The sequence below is a fragment of the Oncorhynchus clarkii genome, chromosome 22 (genome assembly GCF_045791955.1).
Source record: "Oncorhynchus clarkii lewisi isolate Uvic-CL-2024 chromosome 22, UVic_Ocla_1.0, whole genome shotgun sequence".
Lineage (NCBI taxonomy): Eukaryota > Metazoa > Chordata > Actinopteri > Salmoniformes > Salmonidae > Oncorhynchus > Oncorhynchus clarkii.
In genome coordinates, this window is record NC_092168.1 from 27441428 (window position 1) to 27462245 (window position 20818).

The following is a 20818-nucleotide window of genomic DNA, read 5'->3' on the forward strand; positions in this document are numbered from 1 at the left end:
CATTTGATGGTTCTTTTTTTGTTTTCTAATGCCTCTTAAGGGGAAAGTAATTCACAAGTAACTGAAAGTAATCAGATTACATTACTGAGTTTGGGTAATCCAAGTTAGGTTACTGATTACAATTGTGGACAAGTAACTAGTAACTAACAGTGACAATATTGACTCAAGAAGAGGTCAATGTTTGATATTGCATTAATACCTTACGGTGGGTGTGGAGCTTCTGTCAATCTCATATGTAGCTGCTGTAGACGACACATCATACGGTACTGTATGTGGACTCTGGTCAAGGGAGCAGCTGGAACTATCATAACCCTGTAAATAAAGACACAGCTACCAAGGAGCCATGGCCTCCCTTGGACAGATAATCTTCTGGGGGTGAGGCCTCTATTCAATGTGTCTTTCTAAAAATATGGTGGTTGGAGGCCAGCAACAGCTTTGCTTCATATCACCAACAAGTGCATAGTCAGTTGAACTTATCATTGGATATTGTGATGTTCAATTGACTTGGAAGGTCCTTGCTAGATCTTGCTTGATTTTTTTCATCTACATTTCCAGGATGATAGTCATGATCTTTGTAGCCGCTGGACTCATCATCCTCATCTTGTCTGTGTCATTTGCAGGTATGTAGTGAACATATGGATATTTCTACAAACAAAGGGGCCAATGTGTGACATCATGGTCAACATTTCTAAATGGTTTGATATACATTTAAATATGATTTTCTAGCAGCTTCACATTTGTAGTTACAGGGATAAAAGTATATAGGGAAAATGAGACCATAACTCCTAGCAACAACAGAACATCTATGCCTACTAGCCAGGTCTGTTTGTGCGTTAGTCAACTTATCTCTAATGTATATCCATGCTAAACATTCCAGAAGAATGAAAAAGTTAAATAACAGCATTTCTATATATTTTTTTATAGTTTATTCGAGTACAAAAATAGAATACAATGGGTTCTGTCAACAAAATCATGGACAATAACTAATAATGGAATCCTTATTATCAGTAAACTTTTCAAGCTACAGTGGGGCAAAAAAAGTATTTAGTCAGCCACCAATTGTGCAAGTTCTCCCACTTAAAAAGATGAGAGAGGCCTGTAATTTTCATCATAGGTACACTTCAACTATGACAGACAAAATGAGAAAAAAAATCCAGAAAATCACATTGTAGGATTTTTTATGAATTTATTAGCAAATTATGGTGGAAAATAAGTATTTGGTCACCTACAACCAAGCACGATTTCTGGCTCTCACAGACCTGTAACTTCTTCTTTTTAAGAGGCTCCTCTGTCCTCCACTCGTTACCTGTATTAATGGCACCTGTTTGAACTTGTTATCAGTATAAAAGACACCACAACCTCAAACAGTCACACTCCAAACTCCACTATGGCCAAGACCAAAGAGCTGTCAAAGGACACCAGAAACAAAATTGTAGACCTGCACCAGGCTGGGAAGACTGTAACTGCAATAGGTAAGCAGCTTGGTTTGAAGAAATCTGTGGGAGCAATTATTAGGAAATGGATGACATACAAGACCACTGATAATCTCCCTCGATCTGGGGCTCCACGCAAGATCTCACCCCGTGGGGTAAAAATGATCACAAGAACGGCGAGCAAAAATCCCAGAACCACACGGGGGGACCTAGTGAATGACCTGCAGAGAGCTGGGACCAAAGTAACAAAGCCTACCATCAGTAACACACTACGCCGCCAGGGACTCAAATCCTGCAGTGCCAGACATGTCCCCCTGCTTAAGCCAGTACATGTCCAGGCTCGTCTGAAATTTGCTAGAGAGCATTTGGATGATCCAGAAGAAGATTGGGAGAATGTCATATGGTCAGATGAAACCAAAAAAAGAACTTTTTGGTAAAAACTCAACTCGTCGTGTTTGGAGGACAAAGAATGCTGAGTTGCATCCAAAGAACACCATACCTACTGTGAAGCATGGGGGTGGAAACATCATGCTTTGGGGCTGTTTTTCTGCAAAGAGACCAGGACGACTGATCCGTGTAAAGGAAAGAATGAATGGGGCCATGTATCGTGAGATTTTGAGTGAAAACATCCTTCCATCAGCAAGGGCATTGAAGATGAAACGTGGCTGGGTCTTTCAGCATGACAATGATCCCAAACACAACGAAGGAGTGGCTTTGTAAGAAGCATTTCAAGGTCCTGGAGTGGCCTAGCCAGTCTCCAGATCTCAACCCCATAGAAAATCTTTGGAGGGAGTTGAAAGTCCGTGTTGCCTAGCAACAGCCCCAAAACATCACTGATCTAGAGGAGATCTGCATGGAGGAATGGGCCAAAATACCAGCAACAGTGTGTGAAAACCTTGTGAAGACTTACAGAAAACGTTTGACCTCTGTCATTGCCAACAAAGGGTATATAAGTATTGAGATAAACTTTTGTTATTGACCAAATACTTATTTTCCACCATAATTTGCAAATAAATTCATTAAAAATCCTACAATGTGATTTTCTGGATTTCTTTTCTAATTTTGTCTGTCATAGTTGAAGTGAACCTATGATGAAAATTACAGGCCTCTCTCATCTTTTTAAGTGGGAGAACTTGCACAATTGGTGGCTGACTAAATACTTTTTTGCACCGCTGTATGTGTGTGTTTGTGTAAAAACTAGACATCACATTCTTGCTTCTTCTGTCCTTGTTTCCTCCATTCCTTGCCTCTCCTTGAAAGTGCATTGGAGCAGGAGCGGAGGAACCTTCCCTCCTCTTCCCCAATGTGCTTTGAGAGGGAGGTGAGGAATGGATGAGACAAGAGGAGAACCTCAATTGCATTTCCTTCATTCCTAACCTCCTCTCTCCTTGCCTCCTTCTCAATACCCATTGGATGAGGGGAGGAGACGAGGTGAGAGGATGCATGGAATCAGGGAAATGCAAATGAGATTATCCCAAGGATAGAGGAGGCAAGTATTTGACAGCTATTAAATGTTTTTGACAGTGCCAGACTGACTGACTGACTGAGCAACCATAATCCCCATGGCCTGTCCAGAAACCACTCCTAGTCCGTACTGCCCAGTCTAGACACTTGTGGAGATCTGAGAGGGATTGATGAGTGGTGACATGGTGAAAGCTCCACTTTACCCTCTGATAGGCTTGGTGGAATTTTGGCAGTATTGCTTACAAATGTCCAATTCTCTCAGATCTCCACAAATGTTTAGGGGTAGGGGCTAGGGGTTGTTTATGGACAGGACCCCACAACCCTTGGGGTCTGTGGTGGACCTGCAACATGACACTTGAGGCATTGGTTGGATGTTTAATTCCATTGCTATACACACACAGATGTGCACAGGTGTAAACTGGACACACCCACGGCACCCTGTCAGGCTGATCAGACAGGTCTGGGTAGCTGGAGATCTGCTGTAAACAGTGAAAGGATATATTTACATGTCTACTATTTGTTTCATTCCAGTTAGTTAGATGTGCATCCACTGACTAACTATAGCTAGGGCATATCTCTAGTCGAGTAATATATACTGTTGTTTTGGTTGTATAGCATAATTTAATAAGATTACCAATGGTTAGCTAGGTAGCCAGGATATATCAGTCAGCTAACTATTTACAGTAAAAGCAGTTAATTAATAAGTCAATGTACACTAAATCTAGTGCAGAAATGTTTTAATCTTACCTTATCTTGGCACTGTGGTACGGTATGGGAAGCTATTAATCAATTAATTAATAGATAATATTTTCATAGATTCATATAATGGAGTTAGGAGGGTGACCTCCTACTTTGAAAGGACAGGAAATTTATTTTTCAATTTCTATTAAAAAACTAATAAATATGGAAGTTTCAAATTCCAGATTGCTCCGTTTTAATTCAGAAAACAAACGGACCGTAATCTTACCTCCGTACTACTGAGCAATTTGTGCTTTTTGAGGTCGGTTCAGTTTCGGTAAGATTCCCAAACAAAATAATGACGGTTTTCGATTTCAGTTTTAATAATTTTTTTAAACATTAAATGCACTATATATCATGTGGGTTGAATGCTGTAACAACGCAGAATAAAACAATTAATACAAGTCCCATGATGGTAGTGAATGCCCATTACTGATGATCACTTAATTACCAATATTTATTCACATGACTTAAAATAAAAAATATTTAAAAAAAATACTGTGTACTCACTTGTGTCATCCTCATTTTCAATATCCATGTCATGTCTCTGTTAACATGTAACATGCACTTGAGCATACGTGAGTGCATGCGTACCTGTCTGTGTGTGTGTGCCAGTGTATGTGGGTAACAAAAGTCTCTATGAACTGCACACAGTATCTCTGTGTTAATCAAACCTCCTGTATGTTGTGTTCTCTTTTGCTGTGTGCTGTCATTTAGTTCAGGGTTTAGGGGGTTCCCAGGGCACTGTGGATAGCAATAACAAGTGGCCCATCGGGAACCTGGGGGAGGACGTCATCCTGAGCTGCAAGTTCAAGACTTCAACTAACAGCGGGGAATTGACCAGTCAGGTGTCAATCACATGGAAGAAGAAGGGACTCAGCGAAGTGGTGTACAGTTACAATAAAGGAGCAGTCCAGCTGACGGAGCAGAACCCCCAGTTTAAAGATAGAACCCAGCTGTTCTCAGACGCCATAGGTGGAGGCAATGCCTCTATGTTGCTGAGGAACGTGAAAATGAAAGATGAGGGGGTGTACTACTGCAGTGTGAATGCCCCTAGTGGCTCAGGGACTGACAGTGTTAACCTCAGAGTTGCAGGTAAGAAGACAAGTCTTAGGCATTCTCAATATTTCACAATTCATATTTGTAGAACTACACACAAAGTAGCATTCTCTTAAAATATGCTTAATTTCAGCTTTCTCAGCCCCCAAATTTAAGTGGGTCAACACTACCCTGATGGCAGAGGGAGAGAGATGGTTCCCAAAACCAGATGTCCTCTGGTTGGACGTCAATGACAACGTCCTGAACGAGAGTGAAACTAGCTTTTTCAACAACTCCGCCGGGATAACCCGATTCATCAGCTCCCTCCAGCAAATTACATTGAATGACAGCTACACCTGCATCATCCAAAACCATCTGGTGAAGGCTGTCTCCCGGGCAACCGTCAAAGGTCCAGTAAGCACCTTTCGGGGCAAAGAAAATAGTATTTTATACTGAACAAATATCTGGATGAGAAGGGCATGTTAGACGACTCTCTCCCAGTTTAAAAACATTTACACAAGTGAAGTCACTCCCTCAAGTGATGACACCTACATCCTCTTCAGTCTATATCACCATGACAACCTGGCCAACCGTGACAGCTAAACAAAAAATAAAGTGACAATTGATGTGGCATTTAACCCTACAGTCTCTTCAGTCTATATCACCATGACTACCTGACCAACCAGGACAGCTAAACAAAAAATAAAGTGACAAATAATGACTGGTGGCCAGGGTTGGGTAGGTTACTTTCTAAATGTAATCCGTTACATGTCCAAATACCCATACTAGAGTACTACTACATACTTAAACTGCATACTAATTTCGGCATTTGTTTTAGTAAAATACACTCATCTTTTCCGACTCATGTGCTTGACAACAGCTGATAATCAGATAAATTGACACGCTGTACCAAAATAAACTAATGGCGGGGGTCAACACAATCGTGCATTACATGATGCATTCGGAGTACTATTTTTTATTTTATTTCACATACTATGAAACGTTCTTTTGTCGCATACTATTTAGTACGCTAGTATGGATATTCAGTCACGGCCAGTCACTAGTTACCTGTCCAAAATTGTAATCAGTAACACAACCTAACTTTTGGATTACCCAAACTCAGTAATGTAATCTGATTACTTTCAGTTACTTTTGGATGTCTTTCCCCTTAAGAGGCATTAGAAGAAAACAAAAAGGATCCAACAAACGCATTTGGCGTGTCATAATAGTGGTCTCTAACTCACTCAAGACTCACTCAAGTGGAACAAATGTAAACATACACCTTTTTTCAATGCTGAATTGAATGTCATTGAGAAAACAGAAAGGTGTCGATGTATTTTTAACAAACATCCTACCAAAATGTAAAAGTAATCTAAGAAGTAATCATCTAGATTTAAAAGTAATCATCTAGTTTTGCAAAAGGATCTGTAATCTGATTACAATATTTTTGCTGGTAATGTAACTGATTAGTTACAGTTTTTTTTGAATGAGTTTACATGTCCTGCCCAACCCTGCGTTTGGCAGTGTGCCTACTGTATAGTCAGCATCTTTCCTTTTTATTACAGATATAGAGATATCAACGAGGACTTTCTTCTCCTTCTCTACTGCAGCTGCACCACCCATACTACTACCCCAACGGCATGTCCTAGCAGCTACAACCAGTTTCTTTTTCTGGATCTACCAACTAACCTGATTAACACATGCACACAAACTACTCTTCATAGCCTACAGGCAAGATGACTAAAATTACTGTCTGTGGTGAAGTGAACTGGTCTGGTGACTTTCCACTTGCCTTCGTCTGCCTGGAGTCTGATGGATTTTGTGTTGGATTAACAAGTGGCGACAAACTGTGTATGTGTGTGTGTGTGTGTGGCTCAGTGGCGACCCGTCATTCAGGGCAGGTGGGGCAGTACCCCACCTGTTTTGAGCCCTACATTTTTAGCAAAAAAATGTATAACAATAATATTCGTTTTTTGGGGGGGCTTGCCTGTTTTGCATGTTATTTTGGCATTACGTGTCACATATCAGTTTGCAAACAATGTAAAAAAATATATATATATAATTGAGTTATTAAAGCTGCATATAAACATGGTCTCTTTTTTTTTCTTGAGTAAGGCAGCTCCCAAATGCAGGTGCTTCAGCCTAGCTCAGTGCTTTCTGTGGTGGTGGGGCAAGCCGGCTTTTTTTCGAATAGGCTTGGTCGATTTCGGACACTGGTAAATTCTTCAACAAAAACCTGTAACAAAGTGTTTTGAAAACAACGAGACAAGACTATAAAAAAGACCATGTCACCTACAGACAAAAAGTTGGAGAAGGACCATGTGGATTCCCCGCCAACCCCGACCACAAACTCGAGCTCTAACAACGGAGATAAGGGGGGCGTCGTGGTCAATGCGAGGGCAGCGTGCAGCGTTTGTAGACGTTGATATCGTGAGCCTAAAATTCTGCCGTGTTTACACACTTTTTGCGCCGGCTGCGTTCGTCAACTGGAACCGTTTTCAGTGTTGCCTGGTGTACACAATGGCAAAGCGGTACATCTGGAAGGCGAGTCGCCCTCCTCTGCCATCACGGGTTTCTGTCCCGAGTGTGACTCTGAGGTGGACATCCCGTTGTCCGGGGTAGAATGGCTGACCACTGACCACTTGGCCCTGGATGAAGTGTTTCTGGAGATGCTGATGAGCGAAAACTCTGTGGTATGCGACATGTGCAGCGACTGGGACACAGAGAAACATTGTGAGGTTTGCTGTGTCAACCTTTGAGTTCTGTTGTCAAGCACAAAGGTGAGTGCAGGAATTTGTAGGCCAAACTCATGAGTCATGACCAATGTTCCAATTTGTTGCAAGTTAACTAGTAAAAAGGGCTTTAATGGGGTTCGTTTTAGCTTTGAAATTATTATAACATGGTAATTACATAGGCATGTAATTACTGTGTGGTTTATTGTGATCTACCATATGAGTTCACCATATCCATCTTCCTATCCTCCCCAGGAGACAGAAGAGGACGTCGACTCACACCGTCGAATGTCTGGAGGACCTGAAGACCCAGGATCGTCTCTCTCGGCCCGTCCTGTGTTCCCTCCACCCCGGTCAGGAGCTGCGTCTCTTCTGTGAGATCTGCGACCTGTCCATCTGCCTGGAGTGTGCCGCCACCTTCCACCGTGACCACTACGGCCTCCCGACACGTGACGTCATCGACCGCCATGGGGACTGTATCCGGGAGCTGGTTACCGGAGGAGTCGCTGCGGAAGGTGGACCTATCCCAGGAGGTCTTGCAGGCCAGGATGGATGCGACGGCGGATGAGGTGCGTTCCTTTGCGAGGGGCTACGCTAGTGCTGTGGAGTCACACTGCCTGTCACTGCTACGGCGTTTAGTGGAGCTGCGTCTGCAGTGCAGGAACCAGCTCCACCTACAAAGGGCTCAGCTACAGCAGGCCCTGTCAGACGCCCGTGGGGGGATGGCATTCACAGAGCGGTTGCTGATGTGCGGGTCGGACTCAGAGATCCTGAGCGCCAAGGGCGTGACCCTCCACAGGCTGGGCGGCCTGGTGGAGACAGACTACGACCCCCACCCAGCAACCATCGCCCCCGATAACGGTAGCAGTATCTGCTTCCTGCCACGTGAGAGTGCAGGGAAGGTGGGGGGGTACCCGGTGGTGGGGGTGATCCACGCAAAGACACTGGAGCTCAGCAGGTGTACCATCGAGGGGGAAGGTGAGACCCAGACCAAGGCTTGAAACAACCCTTAGCCCCGCCTCCTACACCCTATTTCCCTTAGCCCCTACTTCCGAGACAGTTCCACTGTCCCACTTTTAACAGCCATGAAGTTATATCTTTAACTATAGTCAATTTTCTCTTCATACTATCCTCTCTGCTTTTTTTCCACAGACCTACGTGCACACACACACACACACACACACACACACACACACACACACACACACACACACACACACACACACACACACACACACACACACACTCAAACAGCGCCCTGAGGCAATAGTATGTAGGGGATAACTACCTGGTGACATTCCTTGTCTCTATGGAAACATTTAAAGTGGCAGGCATTTCCTTTGTCAGATGACAGGTATTTGAGACTCACACACCACTCTGTAGCAGCATGCCCACTGTGATAGTGCAAACAGCTATTCTCTGCTGTGACTAACGGTTGCCTGTTGAGCTGTGCTGGGGATGAAGGGCTATAGCAAATAGAGGCTTCTGAGAAACCATCTCTCTGTGTCAAAGTAAACTGACCTTCGTCGTATTCATGTAATGTTAATCCATAATGCAGGTGTGTGTGTTTTGTCTTTCTGCCTGTCACAGAGCTTGAAGACTGTTTGTTATAAGGTTGGAGAAAGAACCTGCAGCCCAGGTCACTGTTTCTTTACTTTCCAAGTTCTTGTGCCTGAGAGTAAGGCTGTTTTAGGATTAGTGCCCATGTTTAACGTTTATATGGAAAGCTGAAAATTACACAAGGCTTTAGTATCGACACATCAGAAAATCCAGGGTTAAGCCATTCCTATCAAACATATTTGTAAATGTGTGCCTTTCTTCATGTCTGTGAAAACTACACAGGCTCTGAGATAAGAGATTTAAGTCAGCGGTTTGGCCCACTCTAGTAGGCCTATAGGACAGGTGAAGCAGTAAACTGTGTTAAGAGCAACAGCTGCTGGTGCAGTGTGACAGCCATGGTGCACGGCTTTCACTGGAGCACACACGGCCAGTGTCTCTAGAGACCATAGACTAGACTGTGGGTATACAGTGCCTTGCAGAAGTATTCACCCCCTTGGCATTTTTCCTATTTTGTTGCATTACAAACTGTAATTTAAATAGATTTTTATTTGGATTTTATGCAATGGACATACACCAAATATTCCAAATTGTTGAAGTGAAATTAAAAAAATAACTTGTTTCAAAAAATGAATAAATGGAAAAGTGGTGCGTGTATTTGTATTCACCCCCTTTGCTATGAAGCCCCTAAATAAGATCTGGTGCAACCAATTACCTTCAGAAGTCACATAATTAGTTAAATAAAGTCCACCTGTGTGCAATCTAAGTGTCACATGATCTCAGTATATTTACACCTGTTCTGAAAGGCCCCAGTCTGCAACACCACTAAGCAAGCGGCACCATGAAGACCAAGGAGCTCTCCAAACAGGTCAGGAACAAAGTTGTGGAGAAGTACAGATCAAGGTTGGGTTATAAAAAAATATTATAAACTTTGAACATCCCACGGAGCACCGTTAAATCCATTATAAAACATTTGAAATAATGTGGCACCACAACAAACCTGCCAAGAGAGGGTCGCCCACCAAAACTCACAGACCAGGTAAGGAGGGCATTAATCAGAGAGGCAACAAAGAGACCAAAGATAACCCTACAAAGCTCCACAGCGGAGATTGGAGTATCTGTCCATAGGACCACTTTAAGCTGCACACCCCACAGAGCTGCGCTTTACAGAAGAGTGACCAGAAAAAAGCCATTGCTTAAAGAAAAAAATAAGCAAACCCATTTGGTGTTCACCGAAAGGCACGTGGGAGACTCCCCAAACATATGGGAGAAGGTACTCTGGTTAGATGAGACTAGTTATGCACGCTCAAGTTTTCATTTTTTTGTCTTATTTTTTGTTTGTTTCACAATAAAAAATATTTTGCATCTTCAAGGTGATTGGCATGTTGTGTAAATCAAATGATACAACCCCCCCCCAAAATATATTTTAATTCCAGGTTGTAAGGCAACAAAATAGGAAAAATGCCAAGGGGGGTGAATACTTTCACAAGACACTGTATGTGCTTATATACTGTACCTTCCACTAAAGTGTTCCCCTAAATGGTCTTTCACACCATGTATCCAGGGGCAAACAACTTGTGTAAGCGCTCAGAGGAGAATGTGTGTGTGTGTGTGTGTGTGTGTGTGTGTGTGTGTGTGTGTGTGTGTAGGGGTATGTGTGTGTGTGAGAGAGACTGACCTCTAACCTGTCCCCAGGTCTGCAACACGGCAGGGAGGGCCAGAGAGTGGAGTTTACCCTGGTGTGTAGAGACTGCTGGAGAGCAGATGGGTCGAGGAGGAGAGGCTGTCTTGGTCAGTATGGTCCACAAGGAGAAGAAAGACAGGTGAGGAACCATCTGATCTGCAGCATGCACATCTACCTCTTTGTCTGTAGTACTGGGTGTGCAGGGTTTTGTTCCATCCCAGCTAACACATCTGATTGAGTTAATCAAGGTCTTGATTATTCCAGTAGGTGCTATTTAGTCACAATCATGATGTGCTAAAAAATAGAATCAAAATCATGTTGCTAGATCGAATCGCAGAGTTGACAAGGTAAAAATCTGTCATTCTGCCCCTGAACAAGGCAGTTAACCCACTGTTCCTAGGCCCTCATTGTAAATATGAATTTGTTCATAACTGACTTGCCTGGTTAGCAGTAGTTATATTACAGTGAGCCATGTCAATAATACAGTATATATAAATACACAGTGTGTATAAACAGTGTAACTAAAATGTAATGTACAGATAAATTAGAATGAGCTGTGTGAGAACAGTACAGTGCCTTCAGAAAGTACTCAGACTCCTTAACTTTTTCCACATTTTGTTGTCTTACTTAAAATGTATTCAATTTAGATTTTTTCGTCACTGGCCAACACACAGTTGTTTTAGAAATTTTTAGAAATTAATTCAACTTAAAAGCTGAAATGGCTTGAATCAATAAGTATTCAAGCCTAAATAAGTTCAGGTGGAAAAATGTGATTAACAAGTCACATAATAAGTTGCATGGGCTCACTCTGATATACCCCGGCTTTCAGCCAATCAGCATTCAGGGTTCAAACCAACCAGTTTATAATATGATTTCTGAATATCTACCTCATCTCTGTACCCCACACATACAATTGTCTGTAAGGTCCCTCAGTCGAGCAGTGACTTTAAAACATTAAAACACAGATTCAACCACAAAGACCAGGGAAGTTTTCTATTGGTAGATGGGAAACAAAACAAAAAAGAAGACATTGAATATCCCTTTGAGCAAGGTGAAGGTATTAATTACACTTTGGATGGTGTATCAATACATCCAGTCACTACAAAAAATTTTGTTTGATTTATTTAACCTTTATTTAACTAGGCAAGTCAGTTAATAACAAATTCTTATTTACAACGACGGCCTACCAAAAGGCAAAAGGCCTCCTGCAGGGATGGGGGCTGGGATTAAAAATTTAAAATAAATCAATTATAAATATAGGACAAAACACACATCACGACAAGAGAGACAACACAACACTACAAGATACAGATGTCCTTCCTAACTCAGTTGCCGGAGAGGAAGGAAACCGCTCTGGGATTTCACCATGAGGTGACTTTAAAACAGTTACAGAGTTTAATGGCTATGATAGGAGAAAACTGAGGATGGATCAATAGCATTTTAGTTACACAACAATACTATCCGAAATGACAGAGTGAAAAGAAGGAAGCCTGTATAGAATAAAAATATTCCAAAACTTGCATCCTGTTTGCAGTAAGAATCTTAAGTAATACTGCAAACAATTTGGCAAAGCAATGAACTTTATGTCCTGAATACAAAGTGTTATGTTTGGGGCAAATCCAAAACAACACATTACTGAGTACCGTTCTCCATATTTTCAAGCACAGTGGTGGCTGCATCAAATTATGGGTATGCTTGTAATAGTTAAGGACTAGGAGGTTTTTCAGGACAAAAAGGAAACGTAATGGTGCTAAGAACAGGCCAAATTGGGAGATGAATTCACCTTTCAGCAGGACAATAACCTAAATACAAGGCCTAATCTACACTGGAGTTGTTTACCAAGAAGGCAGTTAGTGTTCCTGAGTGGCCGAGTAACAGTTTTGACTTAAATCTACATGAAAATCTATGGCAAGACCTGAAATGGTTGCCTAGCAATGATCAACAACCAATTTGACAGAGCTTGAAGAATGTTTTAAATAATAATGGACAACTGTTGCATAATCCAGGTGTGGAAAGCTCTTAGAGACTTACCCAGAAAGACACACCTTTAATTGCTGCCAACGCTGCTTCTACAAAGTATTGACTCAAAGGTGGGAATACTTATGAAGACAGTGAATGTTCTGTATTTAATTTACAATTAATTTGCCTCAATTTCTAAAAACATGATATCACTTTGTCATTATGGGGTATTGTATGTAGATGGGGGGGAATATTTAATCCATTTTGAATTCAGGCTGTAACACAACAAAATGTGGAATAAGTCAAGGGGTATGAATACTTTCTGAAGGCACTGTATTTGAATACACAGTGTGAAAAATTGTATAAAAGAAACAGGACGTGCCCAGTGTTTAATGTCTTTATACACACTGAGTGTACAAAACATTAGGAACACCTGATCTTTCCATGACATAGACTGACCAGGTGAATCCAGTTGAAAGTTATGATCACTTATTGATGTCACTTTTTAAACCCACCTCAATCAGTATAGATGAAGGGGATGAGACAGGTTAAAGAAGGATTTTTAAGCCTTGAGACAATTTAGACATGGATTGTATGTGTGTGCTATTCAGGGGGTGAATGGGCAAGAAAAAAGATTGAAGTGTCTTTGAACAGGGTATGTATGGTAGTAGGTGCCAGGCGCACCGGTTTGTGTCAAGAACTGCAACGCTGTTTGTCTTTTCACGCTTAACCAGTTTCCCATGTGTATCAAGAATGGTCCATCACCCAATGGACATTTAGCCAACTTGACACAACCGTGGGAAGGATTGGAGTCAACATGGGCCAGCATCCCTGTGGAAGCTTTCGACACCGATGTAGTGTCCGTGCCCCGATGAATTGAGGCTGTTCTGAGGGCAAAAAGGGGTTGTGCTTTGTAGTCTCTGTGTACATGGGACAGCAGCGTTGGCTGTGAGTGTGTGTTTGTGAGTATGGGTGTATACATGTGTGTGAATGTACATGTGAGTAAAGGAGTCTGCTTATGCTTTAATAAAGGGGTCATACAAGGTTTGAACGTTTTACTGTTCCTTATAATTACATCATAATACATGATATCTGTTGGTGTTAAGAAAAGGGTTACTTGTGTTCTCTGCAGCAGATTGGAGGTGGCGGTGGTGGATAACAGTGATGGCTCCTATTCCATCTCCTACACCCCTGTAGAGCCAGGGTCCTACTCTGTGTGGGACCAACCCCGGGTCAGGGGTCAGCATGGCCCTGTATTTGTATTCAATTATTCTTACTCTCATTTCTGTCATTCATTTCTTTTCACTTCCTTTCTAAGCCACGTTTCCCATTTTGTCCTAAATGTGAAGAGAAAGGTCCAGCGGCACTGTGGAACGTTCCACTGTTGTTCTTTCTGTTCCAGTGGGGGTTCTAAGGAGGTGCGCTGTGGTTGTACCGGCACCATGCCAGGTAGGTACAGCAGACTACAGAGTATTTGGCTAGGTATGTTTGAAATAGGAAATATTATATACACTTATCTGTGGATCTCAATGGCGAGGCCACATCTAGTACTGGTGTAGGGACAATGCTAGGTATGTCCTCTATGGGAAGTGTGCCAAGTGGGTGCAGCAGAGTAAAGGCTACTACAGGAGCAGAATGCTAGGTACAGCTGAAGTTGGAAGTTTACATACACCTTAGCCAAATACATTTGAACTCAGTTTTACACAATTCCTGACATTTAATCCTAGTAAAAATTCCCTGTTTTAGGTCAGTTAGAATCACCACTTTATTTTAAGAATGTGAAATGTCAGAATAATAGGAGAGATAATTATTTATTTAGCTTTTATTTCTTTCATCACATTCCCAGTGGGTCAGAAGTTTACATGCACTCAATTAGTATTTGGTAGCATTGCCTATAATTTGTTTAACTTGGGTCAAATGTTTCGGGTAGCCTTCCACAAGCTTCCCACAATAAGTTGGGTGAATTTCCTCCTGACAGATCTGGTGTAACTGAATCAGGTTTGTAGGCCTCCTTGCTCGCACACGCTTTTTCAGTTCTGCCCACACATTTTCTATAGGATTGAGGTCAGGGCTTTGTGGTGGCTACTCCAATACCTTGACTTTGTTGTCCTTTAGCCATTTTGCCACAACTTTGGAAGTATGCTTGGGGTCATTGTCCATTTAGAAGACCCATTTGCGACCAAGCTTTAACTTCCTGGCTGATGTCTTGAGATGTTGCTTCAATATATCCAAAACATTTTCCACCCTCATGATGCCATCTATTTTGTAAAATGCACCAGTCCCTCCTGCAGCAAAGCACCCCCACAACATGATGCTGCCAACCCCGTGCTTCACGTTTGGGATGGTGTTCTTCGGCTTGCAAGCGTTCCCCTTTTTCCACCAAACATAACGATGGTCATTATGACCAAACAGTTCTATTTTTGTTTCATCAGACCAGAGGACATTTTTTTTGCACCTGCTTCCCCCAGTATCTTCACATGGTCCTTTGCTGTTGTTCTGCACTTTTCGCACCAAAGTACGTTCATCTTTAGGAGACAGAACGTGTCTCCTTCCTGAGCGGTATGACGGCTGCATGGTTCCATGGTGTTTATACTTCCGCACTATTGTTTGTACAGATGAACGTGGTACCTTCAGGCGTTTGGAAATTGCTCCCAAGGATGAACCAGACTTGTGGAGGTCTACATTTTTTTTAATGAGGTCCTGGCTGATTTCTTTTGATTTTCCCATGATGTCAAGCAAAGAGGCACTGAGTTTGAAGGTAGTCCTTGAAATACATCCCCAGGTACACATCCAATTGACTCAAATGATGTCAATTAGAAGCTTCTAAAGCTATGACATAATTTTCTGGAATTTTCCAAGCTGTTTAAAGGCACAGTCAACTTAGTGTATGTAAACTTCTGACCCACTTGAATTGTGACACGGTGTTAAATATGTTAAATAATGTCTCTGTAAACAACTGTTGTAAAAATGACTTGTGTCATGCACAAAGTAGATGTCCTAACCGACTTGCCAAAACTATAGTTTGTTAACAAGACATTTGTGGAGTGGTTGAAAAACAAGTTTTAATGACTCCAACCTAAGTGTATGTAAACTTCTGACTTCCACTCTATGTGCAGAATTGGATATGTGCTTTGTCTGGTGCGCTCAGTGGACAAGGCACATCAGGTAACAGGAACTCTTTTTGGCTCTGTGAAGACATGAGTCTGTGTCTGTCAGTCGAGAAGTGTGTGTTCGCTGTCCACCATGACATTAAGCACCAGACAGATTTACTAAGTATTTGCACAACGGCCACGATAGCTTTGCTTTTAATCTCTTACTCCTTTCTGAAAATATCAGATACAAAACTATGAATATTAACACTCTTGCCTTATGTGTGCGCAGGAGGGTTCCGGGGCTGTGGTCATGGCCATAAGGGTCTCCCCGGTAAGCCCCACTGGTTGTGCTGTGGCAGTGTGGTGGAGGCATCCGATTGCCTGCCCCAGAGCGTGATAACGGCAGTGGGGGGGACAGGGTCAGGCTCGCCTCGGGGCCATCTGAGGACAGTGCAGCTCTGAGGGACAGGACCAGGACACCCCTAACACCACCCCTAACAGCACCTACAAATCAACCATTTCAGATGATTAACGAAATAGTGGAAAAGAAGTGGTACAGTTGGGGATAAAAGTGAGAAGAATGAATGTAATTGAAAGACCATTCTCTTTCATCTTAAAAAAATCACTTGATGATGTGTTGGTACAATATTAGCAACAGTTATATCATTTCCATCCTGAATACAAAGCATAACATTCATAATAAATGTAGTCATGGTTTAGAATAATAGGCTGAAAGTTTGTTGTCACTGCAGTTCTGTTCTCCACCACTTGATGTCAGTAGTGTGCTATTCACTCTAACTTCAGCCCATCATACCATTTTAATGGAAATATTCCATTACACATGAGCGCCTTAAAGAATACTTATTAGTGGGGACAGTGCCAAATCAAGCGTGATACCTATCTAATTACGCTGTATTGGAAATGAGTAAGAATGTAATCACCTTTATCATGTTTAGTTGTACAGTTGTTGATGTTGCCTACGTGGAAGCTGTACCACTACATGTTGGTTGAAAAGCTGTTGTACTACTGGTATCATTGTGTTAGACTTAACAAACAAACACACACTCTCACCCTCCCTGAGGTAGCTGACCCTCCTCCCTGTACAGTTGTTTGGTGGGAGCAGGGAGGTGTAAAGATCTTTAGAAATGATGATGTTGAGGGGGTGGATGACTCAAATACTAACCTCTGTTACCTGATCTCGAGAACACAAGTGTTGAAATCACATTACAATTACACATTACAACACATTAAACCATTGTCTGCGGAGTGGATCCGGGAGAGAAGAGGTTTATGTCCCACATAAACGCTTTAAACCCATGATTGGAAACTGAGACAACGTGTCTTGTAAGCTTAAAAACCTCTTCTAATACAACATAACAGAAAAATGTGATTGACAATAATATGTCTCACACTCCCTCATTCCGCTCCTTTGTCTTCCTTGTATTTTTATTCCTTCTCTCACAAAGAATCTACCTGGTTCATTCACGGACTCTCCCCCTTTCTGTTGGTGTGCTGAGCTGTGACCATCACTCATCGATCCTTTGCATATCTGTGTGTGTGAGGTGACAACTCCATCTTTATCCTTCCTGTAAAGAGCTTGCCACGACATATCGCCACGACAACCCTGTGAATGACGTCATACTCTGATAGGCTCTTCATCTCAGGGCTCCAAGAGATGAACCACAAGTTCTTCATCATTGCAAATGTTGAAATAGGGGTAATTTAAAAGTACATGAACCCAGAGCGGTTTATAATTATAAATGTACGGTGATGGAATTAGAGTAGAGTCTATCCATGATGAATTTTGAATAATTTATTTAAAATTGTTTATATTAGTTCAACCTCTATTACGCATGCACATTTCAGAACATATTAGTAAATCCCCTTTGGACAAGATGGATACGGCACACAGGCCAGATAGAGTGCGCTGAGCAGGAAGAATCAACTGCATTGTAGCTAATGTTCCATGATGCGATGAGTGGAGTTAGAGATCATTTTCTTTGTGTGTGTGTGTGACATAAATAAAGACTCTGACAACGGGTCACTCTGAACACAGTGTAACCTGATTTCAGAAAAGGGCCAGAGCCATATCATCACACTAATGTACTTACATAGCTCTAAATTGACCCCACATCACACAGGAGAGTGGAGTGCCCCATGGCAATCTCCAGGCAATAATGTGAACCTGGCCATACAAGACTGAATCTACAGACACCTGGGCCTAAAAGAGCCAGAAATAAACTGGTAGCCAGAGTACCTGAATACTAGACAGTTTAATTATCCCCACAAACACTGCTCTGACTGACTGAGTCTCCATCAGATCATCTGATTCCAAACACCACCACTCCAGTCCTGTTTGTAGAGCTCTCTTTATCTAGTACACCTGCCCGTCATGTCACATCACCTGGGATTCGTCATCTATGTTCTTGGCACCGTAGGATTGCACAGAGACGCCCCATTGCCTGGAACATCAGATATGGAGTAACCCTCACCAACCCCCTCCCCATGTTATCATCACTGGAACATACATTTGACAGATACCCTCTATGACATAGCATGGGAGCCTATCCTCTTGCCCCGGCATAGATCCCCAAGGTGGTATGATGGTACTCTACTTTATTGACTGGATTTAAACCATCGTAATTTGCCACCCTGTTCACACGGCGCTCCAAAGCCAGATGCTGTTTCATTATGTTATGTTTACCTGCTGGAGTATGCCTTTTAATTTGCTGCACCAGGGCCTCGTTGTTCTAAACCTTCATCTCCCTCACCGTCTCTTTCTTCCACTTGTCCTTTCTTTGTGTCTTTTCCTTCACCACTCTTTTTTTCTCTCTAGAAGTGTTTGTAATGAACACTTTGTCTTTGCTGCATTGTTTTGTTGGGCTTGAAGTTCACCATGAGTCCTCTCCAGGCCAATGATCCGTACCCCTCTGACATTGATAACAAGAGGTGCAGCGAAGCAAACGGCCCCCCTCCCTCTGGAACCTGATATGGCTTTAAAAGTGTCAGCCTTTTGTGTCAGCTCAGCATTTTTGTTTTGGTGTCTTTTTAGGCACAGAGCCAGCCACTCAAATGTACAGTTTGCGAGTATGCGTGACACATGATGCATCTCCAAAGAAGACTCTACAGTGATTACGGCACACTCTGTGCCACAGCACCACACTACTAATTCACTCAGTAAGGGGTGTCACATAAATCAGCCCAGTGGCCCTGTGGTGCGGAGTGGGGCCTGAGCTAATGGCAACTCAAGTACCCACTGACTGACTTGGGCTCTGTCCCCCCACTCAGCAGGACGTGACTGCGTTTCAAGATGGATTTACTTTATAATGTGTCAAAAAATCTTCACTCCAGCCCCCCTCTGACATACTATAAAACAGGCAGACAAGACAACACAACCATTATCACAACTTATACACTATGTTTAAAGTCAAAGACTGAAGCAATATTTTCAGACTTGGTGTAAAAGTGGGCAGAAAACACATTTTGTCGGGGTCAAAAGCAGCACTCTGATTATAAGCTGACAGACTGAAGATAATTGACTGTGCGCTGTTGCCCAATGGTAGGCAACAAGAGAGTGCATTTGCTAAGTGTATTTTATAGGATCTAGGATCATGTGCCACTAAATGTCTTTCTACACAATTACAATGTCGTTTTCGACACTTAAAAAAACATCTACTTTCCCATAATTCCCTTGCCCTTAACTGAAGGCCTTGCAAATAGTCTCCCTAGGCAGATGGGTTGTCTCCCACAATGTTAACAATGTTGCCCTAGGGCCCTAGGTCTGGAATTTCCAGGACTAGGCCAATGGTTCCCAACCTTTTTAGGTTACTGTACCACCAACTCAATTTCTCTGCCCTGAGTACCCCTGAACTATTGAAGCTCATTCTTGACATCATTTTAATTTTAATACTGAGTAAAAAATGTTTGATATTAAGTCAACCTTTCGAGATGGTAGAACATACATATAGGATATGTTTCATAATCTGAAGCATTGTGTGGCAATTTCCATCTATCCACGTTGCAGAGATCAGGAAAGCAGTACCGCCGACATTTGCCCCAACACTTTTGATTCAGTTTGCTAAAAAATATTGACACAAAAGGGTTGAAAACTCATGCACAATTAATCCGATCTTCAGTTTGATCAGCTGCAGATAGCCTAGAGAAGCCTATGTGCTCTGATCCCCTCTGGCCATTGGAAACGAAGTGGTAACATCATGTATTCATAGGCTAAACTATATATTTATACCCTAAATTAGGGCTATTTATTTGTGTGAAGAGAAAATGTGATCAAATTTGGTTTAAATTCAAACTTTGGTTGGCTAAACTACCTAGATTTATCAATCCAAAATAATTTACTGGAATGAATCAATCAACAGAAAAGTTATGACATACTGTGTGAGTAACTTTTAAATTACAGATGCAAAGGCCTACATGATGCAACCCTGCATAAAGCAAGCTCAGCCCTGTTAGTTATATTGTCCAATCTCAGTTGTTGACTAGTTTTTTATAAAACCATGACCAGATTAGAAAAAATCTGGTCCCATCATAGCCCATATAAAACTGTTTTACAGCTGATTTATTTATATGTGGTGCCACCTCTGAAAGCACCACGCAATATTACAAATGAAGAAACATTTCATATAAGTATGTTCTACTATCTTGAAATGTTGATATTGTATCAAAAATGTTATTTATTTTTCATGGAGTGAATTAATTTCCATCCCGAACCCTCATGTTCATTTGACCAGTAAACCAATGGTCTCATGAGCCTCATACTCCCCGTGGATAGGCCAAGTAGATCTCTGGTTGGGAAAAACTGAACTGGGCTACCTTGCAAAGCACTAATTGCTAGATCCATATTCAGCCATTGTGCATTGTAGTCTTTCACATGCAATACAAATATATTTTTAATACAAGGACTAGCTACAAAGTACAGTCAGTGCTAAATCACACAGACATACACGTTGCAAAACTGACTTGCCTATTTAAATAAAGTTTAAATAAATACAAATAAAACACGTTGCAAAAATACTTTTGTAATTGATAGACGCTCCCTAAATGTACCAGGCTGGGTAGTCGATGTTCGAGATTGTGGGAGGAGCCGTGGTTCGTTGTAGAGTT

At 42.0% G+C, this 20818-nt stretch overlaps 1 protein-coding gene and 1 pseudogene across 1 annotated transcript; both read left to right on the forward strand.

The window, feature by feature from the left end:
• The first annotated feature begins 295 nt into the window (after positions 1–295).
• LOC139380233 (V-set domain containing T cell activation inhibitor 1) lies at positions 296–6555 on the forward strand. The gene is made up of 5 exons (XM_071122767.1): positions 296–375; positions 556–620; positions 4353–4730; positions 4828–5082; positions 6239–6555. The coding sequence occupies exons 1-5, from the start codon at positions 344–346 to the stop codon at positions 6364–6366; spliced, it is 858 nt and encodes a 285-aa protein (XP_070978868.1). The 5' UTR covers positions 296–343; the 3' UTR covers positions 6367–6555.
• Positions 6556–6931: 376 nt separating this feature from the next.
• LOC139380232 (E3 ubiquitin-protein ligase TRIM45-like) lies at positions 6932–16159 on the forward strand (annotated as a pseudogene).
• The last annotated feature ends 4659 nt before the right edge of the window (positions 16160–20818 follow it).

Excerpts from the sequence above, each read along its gene's own strand:
- LOC139380233 (XM_071122767.1), top strand. The coding sequence starts at position 344 with ATGGCCTCCCTTGGACAGATAATCTTCTGGGG. Across the intron at positions 621-4,352 it reads CTTGTCTGTGTCATTTGCAG|TTCAGGGTTTAGGGGGTTCC; the intron begins GTATGTAGTGAA and ends GCTGTCATTTAG. Across the intron at positions 4,731-4,827 it reads TGTTAACCTCAGAGTTGCAG|CTTTCTCAGCCCCCAAATTT; the intron begins GTAAGAAGACAA and ends GCTTAATTTCAG.